The sequence below is a fragment of the Macaca nemestrina genome, chromosome 12 (genome assembly GCF_043159975.1).
Source record: "Macaca nemestrina isolate mMacNem1 chromosome 12, mMacNem.hap1, whole genome shotgun sequence".
Taxonomy (NCBI): Eukaryota; Metazoa; Chordata; class Mammalia; order Primates; family Cercopithecidae; genus Macaca; species Macaca nemestrina.
Window position 1 is genome coordinate 99,984,407 of NC_092136.1, and position 21,147 is coordinate 100,005,553.

Consider the following 21,147-nt stretch of genomic DNA (forward strand, 5'->3'; position numbering starts at 1 on the left):
CTGTTCCATTGGTCTATATCTCTGTTTTGGTACCAGTACCATGCTGTTTTGGTTACTGTAGCCTTGTAGTATAGTTTGAAGTCAGGTAGCGTGATGCCTCCAGCTTTGTTCTTTTGACTTAGGATTGTCTTGGAGATGCGGGCTCTTTTTTGGTTCCATATGAACTTTAAAGCAGTTTTTTTCCAATTCTGTGAAGAAACTCATTGGTAGCTTGATGGGGATGGCATTGAATCTATAAATTACCTTGGGCAGTATGGCCATTTTCACGATATTGATTCTTCCTATCCATGAGCATGGTATGTTCTTCCATTTGTTTGTGTCCTCTTTGATTTCACTGAGCAGTGGTAGTTCTCCTTGAAGAGGTCCTTTACATCCCTTGTAAGTTGGATTCCTAGGTATTTGATTCTCTTTGAAGCAATTGTGAATGGAAGTTCATTCCTGATTTGGCTCTCTGTTTGTCTGTTACTGGTGTATAAGAATGCTTGTGATTTTTGCACATTAATTTTGTATCCTGAGACTTTGCTGAAGTTGCTTATCAGCTTAAGGAGATTTTGGGCTGAGACAATGGGGTTTTCTAAATATACAATCATGTCATCTGCAAACAGGGACAGTTTGACTTCTTCTTTTCCTAACTGAATACCCTTGATTTCTTTCTCTTGCCTAATTGCCCTAGCCAGAACTTCCAACACTATGTTGAATAGGAGTGGTGAGAGAGGGCATCCCTGTCTTGTGCCAGTTTTCAAAGGGAATGTTTCCAGTTTTTGCCCATTCCGTATGATATTGGCTGTGGGTTTGTCATAAATAGCTCTTATTATTTTGAGGTACGTTCCATCAATACCGAATTTATTGAGCGTTTTTAGCATGAAGGGCTGTTGAATTTTGTCAAAAGCCTTTTCTGCTTCTATTGAGATAATCATGTGGTTCTTGTCTTTGGTTCTGTTTATATGCTGGATTATGTTTATTGATTTGCGAATGTTGAACCAGCCTTGCATCCCAGGGATGAAGCCCACTTGATCATGGTGGATAAGCTTTTTGATGTGTTGCTGAATCCGGTTTGCCAGTATTTTATTGAGGATTTTTGCATCGATGTTCATCAGGGATATTGGTCTAAAATTCTCTTTTTTTGTTGTGTCTCTGCCAGGCTTTGGTATCAGGATGATGTTGGCCTCATAAAATGAGTTAGGGAGGATTCCCTCTTTTTCTATTGATTGGAATAGTTTCAGAAGGAATGGTACCAACTCCTCCTTGTACCTCTGGTAGAATTCAGCTGTGAATCCATCTGGTCCTGGATGAAAAAATGCTCATCATCACTGGCCATCAGAGAAATGCAAATCAAAACCACAATGAGATACCATCTCACACCAGTTAGAATGGCGATCATTAAAAAGTCAGGAAACAACAGGTGCTGGAGAGGATGTGGAGAAATAGGAACGCTTTTACACTGTTGGTGGGATTGTAAACTAGTTCAACCATTATGGAAAACAGTATGGCGATTCCTCAAGGATCTAGAACTAGATGTACCATACGACCCAGCCATCCCATTACTGGGTATATACCCAAAGGATTATAAATTATGCTGCTATAACAACACATGCACACGTATGTTTATTGCAGCACTATTCACAATAGCGAAGACTTGGAATCAACCCAAATGTCCATCAGTGACAGATTGGATTAAGAAAATGTAGCACATATACACCATGGAATACTATGCAGCCATCAAAAAGGATGAGTTTGTGTCCTTTGTAGGGACATGGATGCAGCTGGAAACCATCATTCTTAGCAAAGTATCGCAAGAACAGAAAACCAAACACCGCATGTTCTCACTCATAGGTGGGAACTGAACAATGAGATCACTTGGACTCAGGAAGGGGAACATCACACACTGGGGCCTATCATGGGGAGGGGGGAGGGGGGAGGGATTGCATTGGGAGTTATACCTGATGTAAATGATGAGTTGATGGGTGCAGCACACCAACATGGCACAAGTATACATATGTAACAAACCTGCATGTTATGCACATGTACCCTACAACTTAAAGTATAATAATAATAAATTAAAAAAAGAAAAAAAAACTGAATCATAGTTTATTAAATAGAGAAAAGGTTTAAAAATTACAGGGAAAGGCAAAAATATGTGGCTATAAAGTGGCATGGTTAGTTTACGGCGTGGAGAAAAGTGTTGTGTAGCTACAGTGAGATTTGTGAGGAAGAGGGATCAGTAAGTATTGGAATGACAAGAGAAGTGAAATCCAAATTTTGATGGGCTTGAATGCAATACTAGGGGATTCAAATTTTGTCTTAAAACATTATTGAGTAAACAGAGTCCCTTAATTAGTATTGAAAAGACTTGTTATTTGTGTTGTTTGCTGTCCCTTTTTGCTTGTTTACTTGCTTTCAGCACAATAACTCTAGTAGTAGTAGTAGAAGAGATGAACAGATTAAAGGGTTGATCTGAAGTCCTGAAAGGACTTTTGGAGAAAGAAATTCATTCACAATATGCTACCATTTCATTCTGTTGAGTAATGAAGGCCAAATAGATATGATATCAGACAAGCTGTTTTAGTATGATGAGCAGGTAAAGTTAAGAAAAATACAGTTGTACAGAAAGATGTGTTTGCATATATCGGCCTGGGGGTTCAAAGGATAAGTTAGGAAGGCATCAGAAACAAAGAAAGACTAAAGGGAAATTAGCAGTAGAGTGGGCCAGATAGGAGCATTCAGAATTGATGATGATGGTTGTGACCAGTAAGATAATTTAAATAACTGTATTACGAGGCAGAACATGATTGGTATCATAAGAAATAAACAACTATGGGCAGTCGGGCATGGTGGCTGACACCTGTTACACCAGCAATTTGGGAGGCTGAGGCAGGCAGATCACTTGAGAGCAGCAGTTCGAGACCAGCCTGGTTAACACGATGAAACCCCGTTTTTACTAAAAATACACACAAAATTTTTTTTTTAGCTGGGCATGGTGGTGCATGCCTGTAGTCCCAGCTACTTGGAAGATGGAGGTGGGAGAATTGCTTGAACCCAGGAGGTGGAGGTTTCAGTGAGCAAAGATTGTGCACTGCACTCCCACCTGGGTGACAGAGCTAGACTCCATCAGAGAGAGAGAGAGAGAGAGAGAGAGAGAGAGAGAGAGAAATAAAGAAAAGAAGGGGAAGGGGAGCGGAGGGAAGGAAGGAATGGGAAAGGAAAGGAAGTAAAGAAAGGAAAGAAAAAAAAGGAAAAGGAAAAAGAGAGAAACCACTATGGGGAATCAGCAGTAAGGCACAAGATTTCTTGCTGGAGGAATGACAGAAGGTTGTTTTCTGTTGTGGTGATGGTGACGGTTTTTTTGTTTTTGTTTCTTTTCGTTTTGGTGGGATTTTAGGGGTGGGGGTTGGCTTTGGGTTTTTAATGAAGGAACTATTTTTGTGTTCTTTTTAAATGTTTTTATAAGATACAATTTGAAGTGAAACATAAATTGAATTTTACTGTGCATATCATTGAGATATATAATACGTTCAGGCTTATAATACGTTCAGAATAAAGCATATTTGGAAAATAGTAAGCACTCCTATTACATGGGATGTTGCATGCATAAATGGGAAGAATGTGAGGTAAAATATGGAAAGATAACTTAGGACTAGAACATTGGAGCTGATGCAGAATATTTCATGAATGCTTCGTCAGACTTGCAACAGGGGTACCCCTTTTACTCAACCCACTGTGCTCAACCCCTTGCAGAAGGGAGCATGTGAGTAAGTGAGTGTGGAATCCTTCCAGCTGCCACTCCAGGTGGTGGCAGGAGCAAGCTCCATTTACTCACCTTGCGGCAGTGCCCAGGTGAGGGTGCCTATGACCCTGAAGCTCAAGGAGGGGTGTTACAATGATTTCTTAGCTCCACTGCCCATGGACTGCAGTGTGTTATCAGCTCAGTTGGCCCCTTGCCCCATCCCATGGGATGGCTGCCCTCTGCTGGCAAGGGCAAAGGACTATTGTGATGGCCATTTTTGGGTACCTGTACTCAGTGCTTCCTGAGCTCTTGTCCGGCATCCAAGAAGAATAAGGTCACACAGACACTTGAAGGATGGCAAAAGTGGATAATTTTATTTAGCAATGGAAATGGCTCTCAGCAGACAGGGGAGCAGGAGAGGGGACAGGACAGGCAGGTAGTCTCCCCTCAAAGTCCAGCTGGCTCTTCCCTAAAGTCAAGTTGTCTCTGCTCTGAAGTCCGGCTGTCTCTCTGAAGTCCAGTCGCCTCTCTCCAATCAAGCTACCTCTCTATCCTCTGCTGAGTCTGGGGTCTTTATAGGCACAGGATGATGGGCAGGGTGGGCTATAGGTCGTTTTGGAAAAGATAACATTCAATTTGTAGGAAGGCATTTTTCAGAAAAAAACAAATTGGGAAAGAGCAGGCAGACGGAATAGAAGTTTTCACTTTGGGCCGTGGGTTTCCGGCTTTTCGGCTTGAAGGTGGGGTTTCACTGGTGACCTATCCCTGTCTGCCTCCTGCCCCTATCAAAACCTTCAAGTGGAAGACTAATAAATTTGAACATTAGTAGGTAAAGCATTCATGGCATCTTTTTTTTTAGCAGTTGTAACCATCCTTTTTTTAATAACCCCTCATCTTCCTGGCACAGTCTTACTCGTTTATTAAAGATATTACTCAGTCAATGTCTTGATGACACCCATATTTACATCAATGATCCATCCAATATTCGGGCTTCTCAGTTTCTTTACCTCCTTGCTTCCTATGAACTTGTACTCCATCCCATCTTAGCCACCCTTTTCCTGTGGTAATTGCCTGAATCTTACAATGATCAATTATTCTCCCTTCATCACAATCTCAATTTCAAGTAAGCCACTTTCTGCTGACATCCTCTTTTCCATTCAAGTAATTATGTTTACTACTTCCACTTAAACAATTATTTGGCCCCTTCAGACCTCTCATTCCTTTTATCAGTTCACCACTTCACTGTCCATCACACCCTCACATCCTTAAGTGCATTCCCTTTCTAGGTAAGATTACATAGTCACTTATTGTAAACATTCCACTCTGTAAGCTCTCAACTCTCTATCATCAATCTCTTGATCATATCATACTCACTTGGCAAACCTCTTACCTCAGTCTCAACCTATGTCCCATTCATGTCATGATTATATCCATACATCTGAGTATAGATAGAAAAAAATACATAATTTTGACAAACTTTGCCTTAACTTTGTATTCTTATTAACTTTTCAGTGACAAATATAAGGTCTTCCCTATATCTTTATCTGTATGGCCACCACACCACCAATTACAAATAATAAACTATTCTTGACAGTTTTGTGCCCTAGATTCCATCTCTTCTTACCTACATGAAGAACTTATCATCTGCAATTATTTACCCTCTCTTGCAAACATCACATTTCCCTCCATCCTGAATCATTCTCGTCAGTAAACACACTAGCATATTTATTATCCTGAAATTAACCACTTTGTGATTTCATAGCTCCCTCTAATTTCCATCCTTTTTTCTCTGCTCTCCTTGATAGCAAGACTTCGTCCAAGAGTTGTCTAAACTCCATCTGAAATTTCTATTCTATGTTTTTTTATACCTAATCCTATGAAGCTTTGATAACCACCATTAATGCAAATGTCACTGAGGATCTTCACATTGCCAAAGCTAATGGGATAGATGAAAGGGAATCCAAAATAAAGTAATGGCAATTAGAATAAAAATAAGGGAATGAAAAAGAGAGATGTAGTGGGAATCAAATTGACAGAACTTGATAACTGATCGATTGTGGAGAAGTGGAGAGACCATCAGCTTATTCATTCACAAAATGTTTTATTTTTTAAAGCATCACAACAATTTAAAGGAAAATATAGATTTTTATAATTCCAGATTAGAAAATTATTTTAACTATCCCACAAAACAAAAAATAATACAAACACTGAAATACAAAAAATGAAATATTCCCTAGCTCCTATGTTACCTATCACACACATATGTAGTTGATAACAAGTAGATTCACTAATTGTCATCAAATATATTTGATTGTTAACTTTGTACCAGGGACTGAGTTGAGCATACAAAGGGAACAAAATGATGTGGTTCCTGTCCTGGTTTAGTTTACAGCTAAAAGTGAAAACAGATATGGAACAAATGGGTAGAAATGCCATTAGATTGAATAATTGATTGATTCTGATTTGTTTTACCAAAAAAATAAAAATAATGAACAATGCTATTTCTGTATATATATACACAATATTCATAGATACATAATATATATGCACATATATATTTTATATATTTCTCCGTATGTGTATATATTTATACTTGTATTATGTATATATGAATATATACATACATACATATATATGTGTGTGTGTGTGTGTATGTATATATTTATGCAGAGAGAGAGAGAGGATAGAGATTAACCTGGTGAGGGAAGTGGGGTGGGTAGAGAGGAAAGACTTTACTGCAAAAGTAATACTTAAAGTAGAACTTAATTGACTACGAAATTGGAAATGGGTAAATAAATTCTCCTTTGCAAACAATATGAATGTTTCCTGGGGATCAGAATAAAATAGTGAGGAAAAGTGGCTTCAGAATTAATGAAGTTCTAGCGTTTGAACTCCTTGCCTTTTATTTAATAGCTCACTGATGTGAAGGGAGTTACTTAACTTTTAAAATAGTCTTCTATTTTTTAAAATAGGGACTATCGTATCTACCTTACTGTGTTTTGTAAGTTTTAAATGACAGGTTACTTATACACATTTCACAAAGCATCAGGCTTATAGCAGGTGTTCAGTTAATGTTTATTCCCTTCCACTTTACATCTAGAGACTTTAATGCACAAAAAGCCCTGTGATGAAGCTATGATAATCAGCATTCCCCCTCTGGAAACATTTCTCCTTTGAACCATATTATACATGGAGGCTTTGAAATCCTCAAGAGTTTGTAAAATGAAATATGTTGTGAATTGTCTACAGAGCAAATTAGGAGCTGCTACATCTTGTATCTCAAATGTGAGTGGTAACAGCAGGAATGCTGGCATTCTCTACAACAAGACTACAGTGAGAAAACAATCTGTGCAGATTAAAATGTAAAAATAAGCTTTTAACAATGGTTTAAAACAACTCATTTATCACGTTTCTTTCCCAGAGTTATGCAACTAGGCAGCTGATCAACTGTGCTGGCAGAACTAATTCCTCCAGGATATTTTTGGTCCCTTTACTTCTTGGTAATTACTATATAGATTGGTAGACAGCTATGAGTAAGAAACTTTTTGGAGGGAACAGTCCTTCTGAAGAATGATAAAACTTTACAAATAAGGATAATGTGGGTGAGTGTTCTTGATAGTTGCAAGGAAGAGGAGCTCACTCAGGTGAACCTAAGTAAGGAACTTTTTACTTTCAGGAGATATATGACATTATAAGAGAAGTGGTATAGAGAAATCCAAGATTAAGGTCTGTAATATGGCTTTTGTGGGGACTAAGACAGGAAGGGACTGAGTCCAAATAGTTCTAAGAATTTTAGCAGCAGGAGTTCATGACTATTCTCTTTGTGAATTCCCCACCAGCGTGTCTGAGCTATTACATGTAGATTTTCTACTCGTTGATTGTCTTAGCCTTATCATCCACTTTGAATATATTCTCCCTACATTCTAGATGGGGTGTGTGTGTGGGGTGTGTGTGTGTAAAAACAGCTTCCTCATAACTTAGGTTTGCCTTGAGTCACCTTAATATTATTTGTGCTTCACTGCCACCTTTCAGTTTTGTTTGTTTGTCTGTTTGCTTGTTTGCAGAAAGGACTGTGGATAAGGTGATTTATTATTAATTTGTCTAATACATTGAGTAAAGTTCACCACATTTGTGAGACATATTTCTCTGTTTCTTAATGGAAAACTTAATCTGCTAGACTTAAATGTTAGAGTGAACTGTATAGAAATCACAATATCTAGTTAAAGCACAATTGAAAAGAACCAACTTTGATTGGGGTGCAAGAGTCCCATAGAATTATTCAGAGACCTTCAAATAACTTAATTGCTGAAAATTTAATCGTTGAATTCAGCATCAATGTGTCATTTGGAATTGCTGTGTTTTTATTTTGATTTAATTTCCTTTTTAGTCAGTAGAGCCATTCTTCCATTATTACTGGGCCCAATTTGCTTTCAAAGAAGCATTATTGGCTGTTGGAAAGAGAATCCTAATATGTTCAGTGTTTGATTTGTCATTCTACATCATATTCACATAGGTCTTGGCGGCAGGTCATAGAAATCAAAGTACCAACTTTTTTTTATTTTTCTAATTATTCAGAAGACTCCAATTCTTACACAAATAGACACACACGCACACTTCACAAAGTCAAATTAACCTTAAATTTTTTAAAAAAAACATAAGCATTTTAAATTATGAACTTGTTGTACAATATTTGTTTCTGATTATATGTATGTAATTACAGAAAATTTTCAATCATTTTATGCATGGAAATTTATGAAAATAATAAACATCTACTTTTTTTAAAATTACTTCCTCTCACTTAAAGTGAATATTTAACCCATTGTTATCAAATTTTAAAAGTTTTCTCTATCTTTTTTTAGTGTGTGTGAGAATGGAGTCTCGCTCCACTGCCCAGGCTGGTGTACAGTGGCGTGATCTCGGCTCACTGCAACCTCTGCCTCCTGGGTTCAAGCAATTCTCCTGCCTCAGTCTCCTGAGTATCTGGAACTACAGGTGCATGCCACCATGCCCAGCTAATTTTTTGTATTTTTAGTAGAGACAGAGTTTCACCGTGTTAGCCAGGATGGTCTCAGTCTCCTGACCTCGTGATCTGCCCTCCTCGGCCTCCCAAAGTGCTGGGATTACAGGCGTGAGCCACTGCACCCTGTCTCTAACATATTTCTTAATGCCAGATAAAACTTTCATGTTTGGAAAAATATATATAGTTGCTTTCTTCAGGCTTTGCATTTATAAGATCTTTTTCTAAGTTATTGATGCACATGGAAGGAGCCCTCAAATGATGGTGGAGAGACATGAATATATTTCTCTAAATCATAGTGGTAAGAACAGGATAAGAAAATAAGTCTTAAAATTTAGTAGTCAGAAGAAAGCAATTACAGTGTAAACCAGCCCCTTGATCAATTTATTCTTGATGCTTGGAAAGGGAAAATAAATTTATTGACTTCCCTTATTTTTAGAATATATATGTATATGTGTGTGTATATATATGTATATATGTATCTGTGTGTATATGTGTGTGTGCAACTGAGAAACCCAAATTGGAATAACCAAAATAGGGAATTCATTTAATTTCATGAGAGAAGGGCAAGATGCTAAATCCCGGGTAGAACTGACATGCAACCAACACTCTCTTTTTTTCATCTCTCCTCTATCTATATTGACTTAATTCTATCTTACTTGGCTTCTTTTCAATAGCAAATTACATCCCTCCATGTAATAGAAGCTCCAGTGACTGTCAGACATGCAGGGTTTTATTTATTATTATTATTATTATTATTATTATTATTATTATTACTTGCCACTCAAATACTCAAGCAAGTATTGAGACTCAGACTTTCTGGTCTCGAATTGAAAAATCTCAACCTCACCTGCACATTCATGAATCACTGTGAACAGGACAAAGGGGTAATCAAACTGGCCAAGCTTGGATCAGGTGCCCGTAGCAAGTTAATAACCACAGCCAGGAAGATATAACCTATTCAGGAATATAGTGGCTCCTATTCAACTCACATCATCATAGAATATTGGAAGAAACATGTCTCAAATGAAGCAATGAAAAAATAGTTGCTATTTTAAGAAGACAAGGAACAGATATGAAGTATGGTTTGCAAAGATGTTGAAGGCAAAAATGTAAATACCCATTATTTAGACATACGAAAATGATCAGCTAAGCTTTTCCAACTCATTAGTCCAGCCAAATTCTCAAGGCTTACTGGACAGGAGTTCTTAACTCCAGCAATGATTATTACTAAAAGTGTCAGGTAGAATGGCCATTTGAAATATGCAGCAACAGGTATTTCACAGATGTTTGCTGATCAGAACAAGACCCACAGCCCATCAGGAAAAAGACTCAGCTCTGCTGGGGGTACCAGCACATACAGGTTGAATGTAATTCGCCTTAATGCTGGGGAAGTTGCCACTGAATACAGTATGTTTGACAGCATGACTCTGCATGCCATTTTACAGACATTTTAGTCAAGTATACTCTAATCCTCAGAAGGACAAGTCACATGAGAAAAATCAGAGTAAAGAAAGGTCCATTCTTGACTTTTTTTAATGTGCATAAAATCTCCTAGAGAAACTATCAAAATATGAAGTTCATAGACCTACCTTCAAAAATATTCATCATCAGGCTTAGAGTTGAACTCTGTTGCCTGAAATTTTAGTAAATTGTCCAGATTTTTCTGGTGTTTTGGCTCTCTATTCTGTAATGTGCTTGGAAAAACACCGCTCTAAATTGCATTCCACTTAGGGAAAAGCACCCTAGCTCTTCAAAAGTAATTGGAATAAATAAGAAAATCAACAACCATAAAGACAAAGAAGGAGAGTAATGTGCTTTCAGCTTGAAGGCTTCTGTTTATGAGAAATTAGGGTAACTTAAGGTTATCTTCTAATGGCATGTAATTCTAAAGTAGGGCAGCCACATTAGCCAGTAGAGACAGGTCTGAGGAAAGAAATGAAGACACACAATGAGTGTTTCTTGAGCTATATTCAGCTCCATAGTAGGGGCAATCAAAAGATCAAAGAGCTACCTTGACTGAAGAGATAAGCCTGATATTTTGATCTTCAACTATGTGTCTTATGGGACTGTTTCCCTTCCCTTTCAGCATCAAACTCTGCCTAACAAAAGAAATTTCAAGCTAAGCTGAACAAGATTTGAGATACTAAAACGTGCAACTGAAATAAACCATGTAGCCATGTCAGATAGTCAATGATTAATGTAGTACATATAGTATAACTGGACTCTAATACTCTGTGATTGAATTTTCTCAACACAGTGATGTCAGGAAAAGAGCTCTGGACATAAGGTCAGAAAATCCCTATTTTTGCAACATTTTTACCAGCAGCTTTCAACAGGACCTTGGGCCAGTTATTTGACCTCTTTGACTCTCAGTTATCTCATTTCTAAAAGAAGAATGGTAAATTATGTCCTCTAAGGCAGTGGGTGGTTACCAATCATTTTGGCACCAGGGACCAATTTCATGGAAGATATTTTTTCCACAGACACAGAGGGATAGTTTCAGGATGAAAGTTTTCCACCTCAGACCATCAGGCATTGTATTCTCGTAAGGAGTGTGCAACCTAGCTCCCTTGCATGTACAATTCACAACAGGGTTCACACTCCTATGAGAATCTAATGCTGCCACTGATCTGAGAAGAGGTGGAGGTCAGGCAGTAATGCTCACTTGCCGGCCTCTCACTTCCTGTTGTGCAGCCCAGTTCCTGACAGGCCACAGGCTGCTACAGGTTTATGGCCTGGAGGGGTGCAGAACACTGAGCGAGGCTCACCTTTAGCTCTAACATAATAATCCCATGAAATGTAAAGCAAAACATAACCGCTGAATATGATCATCTGTTAAAGAGAAAGATACCTAAAGAGCTTTCTCATATGTCCTTATATCATCACTCTCAGTGTGATGATAAAATTTTAAAAACCAGTTATAATTTCTTGCAGTATAGCTCAAATTAGGTAAAATAATTTGAAGCCTCTTAGTCAACTCTTTTTTTTTTTTTTTTTTGTATTCTTAATATATAGTTCAGATGTCAGCAACCTCTTGGGGCCTGAAGTGAGGCCTAAAAATGCCTTTGGCCATAATGGAAATTATTTGAGTAACACCAGAAGGCTGTATCTGGGCAAAATTACCTCCCAAATACTATCAGAAGCACCCATCCTTTGGGTCATTTTTAACGATTATGGCAATAAAAGAAGGTCTTTTTTGCAATTTATGAATGTAATCTGGAAGAGAAGAGAGACTATATGGATCTGATCTCACTCATATTAGTCAATAGTATCAGTAACTCTTTGCTATTATTCAGAGGCAGATGTAGATTTGAAGAGCCTAAAATGTACAACCTTGGTACCTTCCTTAAATACATGTACTCTAGAACGTGAAGTATAATAAAAAGTAAATAAAAATAAAAAGAATACTAAAGTATTAATATAAAAGTGGGTTCTACAAATTAGAAAGATAAAATAATCTAAATGAATTACTGGAGCTTTGGAGATTGAAGTTCCTTTCTCCTACGATCTCTTTGGACAATTTAATAGAAGTAATTATATAGAAATATTTTCCAAATTTGGCCTTCCATTCCAACACCCTATGACCCTGAGTAAATGCCAGCACTCACACGAACCCATGCATGTAAGAGGCTTAGGTTTAATAAGCATCATGATCAATCAGGTGTTATTGAGTCATCAGATTAACAGAAAGGGCAATCAGGCAAGAGAAGGAAATAAAGGATATTCAGTTAGGAAAAGAAAAAGTCAAATTGTCCCTCTTTGCAGATGACATGATTGTATATTTAGAAAATCCCATCATCTTAGCCCAAAATCGCCTTCAGCTGATAAGCAACTTCAGCAAAGTCTCAGGATACAAAATTAATGTGCAAAAATCACAAGCATTCTTATACACCAGTAACAGACAAACAGAGAGCCAAATCATGAATGAACATCCATTCACAATTGCTTCAAAGAGAATAAAATACCTAGGAATCCAACTTACAAGGGATGTAAAGGACCTCTTCAAAGAGAACTACAAACCACTGCTCAGTGAAATAAAAGAGGACACAAACAAATGGAAGAACATACCATGCTCATAGATAGGAAGAATCAATATTGTGAAAATGGCCATACTACCCAAGGTAATTTATAGATTCAATACCATCCCATCAAGCTACCAATGACTTTCTTCACAGAATTGGAAAAAACTACTTTAAAGTTCATATGGAACCAAAAAAGAGCCCACATTGCCAAGACAGTCCTAAGTCAAAAGAACAAAGCTGGGGGGATCACACTACCTGACTTCAAACTATACTACAAGGCTACAATAACCAAAACAGCATGGTACTGGTACCAAAACAGAAATATAGACCAATGGAACAGAACAGAGTCCTCAGAAATAATACCACACATCTACAGCCATCTGATCTTTGACAAACCTGAGAGAAACAAGAAATGGGGAAAGGATTCTCTATTTAATAAATGGTGCTGGGAAAATTGGCTAGCTGTAAGTCGAAAAGCTGAAACTGGATCCTTTCCTTACTCCTTATACAAAAATTAATTCACGATAGATTAGAGACTTAAATGTTAGACCTAATACCATAAAAAGCCTAGAAGAAAACCTAGGTAATACCATTCAGGACATAGGCATGGGCAAGGACTTAGTGTCTAAAACACCAAAAGCAATGGCAACAAAAGCCAAAATTGACAAATGGGATCTCATTAAACTAAAGAGCTTCTGCATAGCAAAAGAAACTACCATCAGAGTGAACAGGCAACCTACAGAATGGGAGAAAATTTTTGCAATCTACTCATCTGACAAAGGGCTAATATCCAGAACCTACAAAGAACTCAAACAAATTTACAAGAAAAAAACAACCCCATCAAAAAGTGGGCAAAGGATATGAACAGACATTTCTCAAAAGAAGACATCCATACAGCCAACAGACACATGAAAAAATGCTCATCATCACTGGCCATCAGAGAAATGCAAATCAAAACCACAATGAGATACCATCTCACACCAGTTAGAATGGCGATCATTAAAAAGTCAGGAAACAACAGGTGCTGGAGAGGATGTGGAGAAATAGGAACACTTTTATCCTGTTGGTGGGATTGTAAACTAGTTCAACCATTGTGGAAAACAGTGTGGCGATTCCTCAAGGTTCTAGAACTAGAAATACCATTTGACCCAGCCATCCCATTACTGGATATATCCCCAAAGGATTATAAATCATGCTGCTATAAAGACACATGCACACGTATGTTTATTGTGGCACTATTCACAATAGCAAAGACTTAGAATCAGCCCAAATGTCCATCAGTGACAGACTGGATTAAGAAAATGTGGCACATATACACCATGGAATACTATGCAGCCATAAAAAAAGGATGAGTTTGTGTCCTTTGTAGGGACATGGATGCAGTTGGAAACCATCATTCTCAGCAAACTATCGCAAGAACAGAAAACCAAACACTGTATGTTCTCACTCATAGGTGGGAACTGAACAATGAGATCACTTGGACTTGGGAAGGGGAACATCACACACCGGGGCCTATCATGGGGAGCGGGGAGGGGGGAGGGGGGAGGGATTGCATTGGGAGTTATACCTGATGTAAATGATGAATTGATAGGTGCTGACGAGTTGATGGGTGCAGCACAGCAACATGGCACAAGTGTACATATGTAACACAACTGCATGTTATGCACATGTACCCTAGAACTTAAAGTATATTAAAAAAAAAAGTAACAACAATACCAAATCAATTTTAAGAATAGGTAGGGAAATCAGAAATTAAATTTGAGGACTGCTTCACAAGAGAAGTCACAGATAGCTTCTAAACAGGATGCCTGGAGTCTTCCTATGGGGCTTACAAGTAAGAGAGCATTAAAGATAAACTTCACATCATTAAAAACATTTGGCTGAGGTTATAGGTATCACCAGCAGACCACATCCTGCTATTCAAGTAGCTGGTAGACACACCACGGGGGAAAAAGTTGACATGAAGAGGAAGTAAAAGAAAGGAACCTGGCAAGTATAGTATGGAGGGGCATGGGGAAATATTTTAAAAGAAGCAGAGGAAACAAACATTATTGGGAAAGAGAGAAGTGCTTAAACATTTGTTTTGGGTGACATAATAGTGCTAACCATTCAATTCACTTGCTATTTGTCAAGTTCTTGATGTGCAGCAAATTTCAGACTAGAAGGTCATTGAAGGAGTTAGCCTCTTAGAATAGGACATTGTATTGATGATAATTCCCTTCCATGCCCTCAGTAAACAGATTAGAAAAATGAAACCCAGAGGTTTCATTGTCTGAGGTTTTCTGACCTGTCAGAGATGGTACAGACTAGACATTTAGTGAAGCCAGGTCTAGAATCCAAATCTCTGTGATAAGTACTTTAGTGACTTTTTTTCCGCTTTGCCAAAAACTTAAAAAAAAAAAAAAACAAAAAAAAACAAATACCACAACGAGCAAAGATAACCTTTCTGTCTTATGTGAGGTTAAACATTTTCCATCTAAACATATCCATATGCTTTCTTCAAAACTTATTTCAAAAGTTACATAACAAATAAATAGATAAATATTAAACAAATACATAAAATGTTTTTCTTGCCAAAGGTAGCCCTTTTTACCCCTTTCCATGTCCAGTGTATATGACCTTCATATCTTATAGAATTTATCTTACTCTATTTGGATTTCTTCTTCTTTCCTCATTCCACACACATATGCAAAATAATTGTACAGAGGACTATGTATGCACAAAGATGTATCCATGCTCATATGGTCACAAGCATAGACACCCCCAAACACATGCACAGTCTCCTCAGAGAAGCATCTGTGCCAAATCATAGCTGTTTTCTATGTGGTACTTTACACATAGGGGGCTTCCAAAAATTAATTTTCGGAGAAAATTTGCTCCAAGGTATCTGATGGCACTAGCAATAGAATCCACCAGGCCTGAGTTATTACAGTGTTTTCTAATAGGTAAAAGCCATATCCAGTCTCATTGTTTCAGCTACCACCCCTAAATCACTGTAAGTGTTTTCCCCTGTCTAGAACTCATCCTGAGCTTCATTCTCTCATTTATACTGTGTGATCAGATACTTTCTTCTGAATATCTTGTAGGTACTTCAAACTCAATACCTCCAAATTGAAACTCATCAGCTTTTCTACTTTAACTGTGTTCTTTTTACTTTTATTGACATTGCCCAATTCCCCAAGCTGCAAATTATAGTGTTGTTATTGGCACTGCCCATGCCCTTATTCCTGTACCTCATCGTCTGCCAACTTTTGCCAATTCAGTTATTAATTGTTTTTATCCATCTAGTGCCCTTTGTCTGTTTTTATTACTATTATTAAAGCTCAGGCCTTTATCTCGTATTACTGAAGTAATGTAATTGATTTATTTTTCTCTGTTCCAGTTTCACTATATACATCTCAGTATAATGCACCTGCCCTATTCAAAACCACTGTAGCTCCAAATTATTTGCAGATTAAAGACTAAATGTGTTACTCTGATAATCAAGGCTCTCTATTTTTTGGATTCCACCTGTTTTTCATTCCATCATTATATTTCAAAATTTAATTTCAAATATCACTTCCCTTCACATATTAAGATGTTAGAAAAACTGATATTCCTATTAATGGTCATTTACCATCTCTTTGTCATTGTTTTTTTATATATATATATATATAGCTCCATTTACTCTCTCCTATCTTTTTCCCACTGACCCAAACCCTCATTATTCTTATGATCTCCTCAAATGTGCATGTATTAGTCTGTTTCCACACTGCTGTAAAGAATACTTGAGACTGGTAATTCGTAAAGTAAACAGACTTAATTGACTCACAGTTTCACATGGCTGGGAAGGCCTCAGGAAACTTACAATCGTGGCAGAAGCCAAAAGGGAGGTAAGGTACATCTTACATGGCAGCAGGAGAGAGAGAGGGATCATGGAAAACTGCCACTTTAAAAGTCATCAGATTTCATGAGAATTCCCTCACTATCATGAGAGCAGCATGGGGGAAACTGCCCCCATGATTCAATCACCTTCCACCAGGTCCCTGTTTTGACATGTGGGGATTACCATTTCAGATGAGATTTTGGTGGGGACACAGAGCCAAACCGTATCATTCCTACCCTGACCCCTCCCAAATCTCACATTCTTTTCACATTTCAAAACCAATCATACTTTCTCAACAATACCCAAAATCTTATTCTAGCATTAATTCAAAAGTCCAAGTCCAAAGTCTCATCTGAAACAAGAATAGTCCTTTCTGCCTATGAGCCTGTAAAATCAAAAACAAATTAGTTACTTCCAAGATACAGGCATTGGGTAAATGTTCCCATTCCAAATGGGAGAAATCAGCCAAAACAAAGAGGCCACAGGCGACATGCAAGTACAAAACCCAGCAAGGCACTCATTAAATCTTAAAGCTCTAAAACAATCTCCTTGACTCCATGTCTCACATATTGGGCATGATGATGGAAGGCATAGGCTCCCAAGGACTTGGGCAGCTCTGCCTCTGTGGCTCTGCAGGGCACAGCCCCTCTGGCTGCTTTCATGGGCTGGCATTGAATGCCTATGGCTTTTCCAGGTGCTCAGTGCAAGCTGTGGATCCACCATTCTGGGGTCTGGAGGATGGTAGCCATCTTCTTACAGCTCCACTAGACAATACACCAGTGGGGACATTGTGTGGAGGCTCTAAGCCCACATTTCCCCCTCTGCCTTGCCCTAGTAGAGGTTCTCCATTAGGGTTCTTCCCCTGCAGCAGACTTCTGCTTGGATATCTAGGTGTTTCCATATGTCTTTGAAATCTAGGAAGAAGTTGCCAAGCCTGAATTCTTGCCTTCTGAACACATGTAGGCCCAACACCACATGGAATTTGCCAATGCTTGGGGTTTGCACCTCTGAAGCAATGGCCTGAGCTGTATGTTGACCCCTTTTAGCCATGACTGGAGTTGGCGCAGCTAGGACACAGGACACCATGTCTTGAGACTGCACAGAGCAGCAGGGCCCCAGTCTGGCCATGAAACCGTTTTTCCCTCCTAGGCCTCCAGGCCTGTGATGAGAGGGGCTGCTATGAAGATCTCTGAAATGCTGTGGAGACATTTTTCCCATTGCCCTTGCTATTAACACTCGGCTCCTTGTTATTTATGTAAATTTCTCAGTCAGGTTTAATTTCTCAAAAAAAAAAAAATGGGGTTTTTCTTTTCTACCACAAGAAAAGGCCTCAGGAAACTTACAATTATGGTGGAAGGAGAAGCAAGCATGTCTTTCATGGTGGCAGGAGAGATGAGAGAGAGAACAGGGGAAACTGCCACTTTTAAAACTATGAAATCTTGTGAGAATTCTCTTAGTGTCATGAGAACAGCATGGGGGCATCTACCTCCATGATCCAATCACCTCCCACCAGGTCCCTCTCTTGACATATGCATATTACCATTTGAGATGTGATTTTGGTGGGGACAAGAGCCAAACCATATCAGTGCATAATACTTAATACCTCATTCGTGGCAGTGATCAATTCTTATCTTTCATCACAGTAATTTGATAGAGAGCTTTTCTCCCATACTTGAGTATACAGTATGTTGTTTCTCTCTTTAAGAATATAGTTGCTGAATGCTTGAGAGCACAACTGATTAATCTTTTGTTACTCCCACAATTTTTGGCAAAATTCCATGCATATTATAGATATTCAATAAATATTAGACTTTATAAATGAATATTTGGCAATTATAAGGAAATGTTTATACCTTTTTTTATTTAAAAAATTAAACACATCTAAAATGGGAACTATTCATCTTTTTTTAGAACAATTAGTAACTGTACTACTAGTATTGATTAACATTTTCAATAATTATTACTTTAAATGATATTGAACATGCATGTAATCTAGTCCTCAGGGGAAGACTAGGATTTCATCAAAATGATAGAGTCTAAGTGTACTACTTATTTCAGTACATTGAAAAATTTAACAGTCATCAAACAGACATTAACAAGCAAACCATGGTGATTTTCAGTGTAACATCTCCAGGATTAAGAAACAAATTGTAACATTCATTTGATGCTTAAAGACTATTCTTTATTTCTAAGGTGTGATGGGAGAATATGAGCCGAAAATTGAGGTCCATTTTCCTTTCACGGTTACAGCTGCTAAAGGAACAACTGTTAAGATGGAATGCTTTGCACTTGGCAAGTAAGTACATGTTCTTCCATAATTAAACACAATTGCTTATTAAAATGTGACATATCTTATTTTGGGATCACTTATTTTGCTAGCTGTCATTTCCCCAGATGTTCCATGGTGGCTATGTATTTTTTAAAAGAAGTTCAAATCAGAATTGATGAAGTAATCAGTTACAATTATCCTCTAGGCATTTTCACGGACAGCAATTTCTATAATTCTGCTATTTTAACATAAAGAAAACTTCTTTAATGAATAAAAAGCTTTACAGCTTTACCTATATATCTTAAAATTTAAATGTCATCTTTAAATTTCATTCAGCCATTATGTAAATAAAGAGGATAGAAAGGCAAAGTACTATCTGCTCCTCATGTATAGGATGTAGATTCTTATATGACATAATAAGACAGAAGATAAAAATTGTAAGGATAATAGTTACATAGTGATCCTATGTATTACTTTAGTATATCCTGAAATCATAACTTAATAGCACCAGCTGTCAATATGTACAAGGAATCATTTCTCAAATGAGAGAGAGAATTTATATCACACCCTAATGCCTGCCATACTTAACGATTCTATTTCTGAGGGTTTACAGCCCAGGATATATAGTCGCTTGTCAATGATGTTTACAGTATAGGTACTGAGATCAGAGGCAGAAGTCAAATTTTGATTATATTTGATTATCGTATTATGATTTACTTTAAATGGAGTGTTGTGTTCTTTGTATTTTAGGATGATAAGACCTCAGGGTTCTTTCTGGACTCTGTAATTTGCATAAATGTATCTCTATAACAGTTACTAATCATTTACCTTCAGTTGCAGTGAGCAAACCCCCACAATCTAACTATAAAGTACTTGGAGATAAAGCCAGCTACACAAATGTGATTGTTAAAGTAGGTTTAGCCTTAGGGTGAGGAAACTATTAGTAAATATGAAAAAAAAATCAGCTAGCTAAGGGAGATTTAGGGAATGAACATAGTAAACACCATGTGTTTTAATATCAAGAATGATTACGACATATGTGAATTCTACTTTAAGTAGAAGCAACATCATAATAGACTATAAGCAAAAATGAATTGTTATGTGACCCATCTTTAAGCAAAAGATAGCCATAAGTAGAAATACATTTCAAAATGTAAAATGTATCTAAGAGGTATTTGGGCAGATATCTGAGGAAGACTTCTAAACCTAAAGATACTAGTTAAGTGCTTAAGATTGAATAATAGTTAAAAGTCTGCTTTGTCACCATCTGCTGTTGTGTGTCAAGTAGGTCTGAAAATGTCCCAAGTAAGCAGCTCAATTCTGATAAATGCGAAAATAATATATTCTGGCTTGAGGACAAGGGTTTTAGTGTATCCTGTAGTTAAATAATTCTTCAGTGCCAGAATTTATACTAAGGCTACAAACAAAGGGAGGTCATATTGTAAAACAAATTAGAAAACTAGACTTATAGGAAGAAAACAATATAAATATTTCCCCAGGCAAACTTACTTAATAAGTTAGATGTGGTTGCTTTTGGAAGTCATGAAATATGTTTAGTAAATTGATGCTTAAAGTCTCTTTCATTCTAGGTAAGACCCAACAGCCAAATCACTAAATCACTTATGTTCTTTTAATATTTTATTTTCTTCAACTTCTCTACTCCTTTGCTACCAACTCTCAAAAGTAAATTAATAAAAGGGAATGTGAAGAAGACAGTTTCAGTCAAGAAGGTCTCTGTTTATCACTTGGTATCCTTTCTAAGAAATGTCACAATTGTGGAAAAAAGAAACATGAAGAGATCTACCTATACCTAAAGACCACCCTGCCACCCTTATGAAAATAAACAAGATCAAAGAAATAACATCTTGATGTGTGTTCATCCCTTTACAGCATGTTATCTTGTGGTGTGGATCACCATTTCATCCCAACATGATCACAGCAAACTGCAAATTAATTCCTCAGCATCCGTGTGGCTCCTGCAGCTCACCTGAGCTGCTTCTCTCACTTCAGCGAGCACATGGTGCTCTTGTGGGCCTTTGTCTGTTACAAAAACTTTAGTATCTGTCACTGGATATCATCAGGATCTTACCACTCAGGCTGTTTTTCCCCTCACTGTGTCCTAACCAAACATTACTCATAGAGTATGATAACCAAATTCTGGAATGGAGCACGTCAAGCCTTTTTTTTTTTTTTTTTTTTTTTTTTTGCCTTGTGGCCTTTGCACTTGCATTTCTTATGCTGGGATTT

The 21,147-nt window shown here is 37.5% G+C and overlaps 1 protein-coding gene across 5 annotated transcripts in view; it reads left to right on the forward strand.

The window, feature by feature from the left end:
• LOC105484296 (contactin 5) overlaps positions 1–21,147 on the forward strand; it is a 1,362,583-nt gene that overhangs the window by 967,838 nt on the left and 373,598 nt on the right. For all 5 annotated transcript variants that reach the window (XM_071075496.1, XM_011745800.3, XM_011745801.3 and 2 more), the window contains one exon: positions 18,825–18,927. In XM_071075496.1, the coding sequence (XP_070931597.1) occupies positions 18,825–18,927 (103 nt within the window). The remainder of the gene's footprint in view (positions 1–18,824; positions 18,928–21,147) is intronic.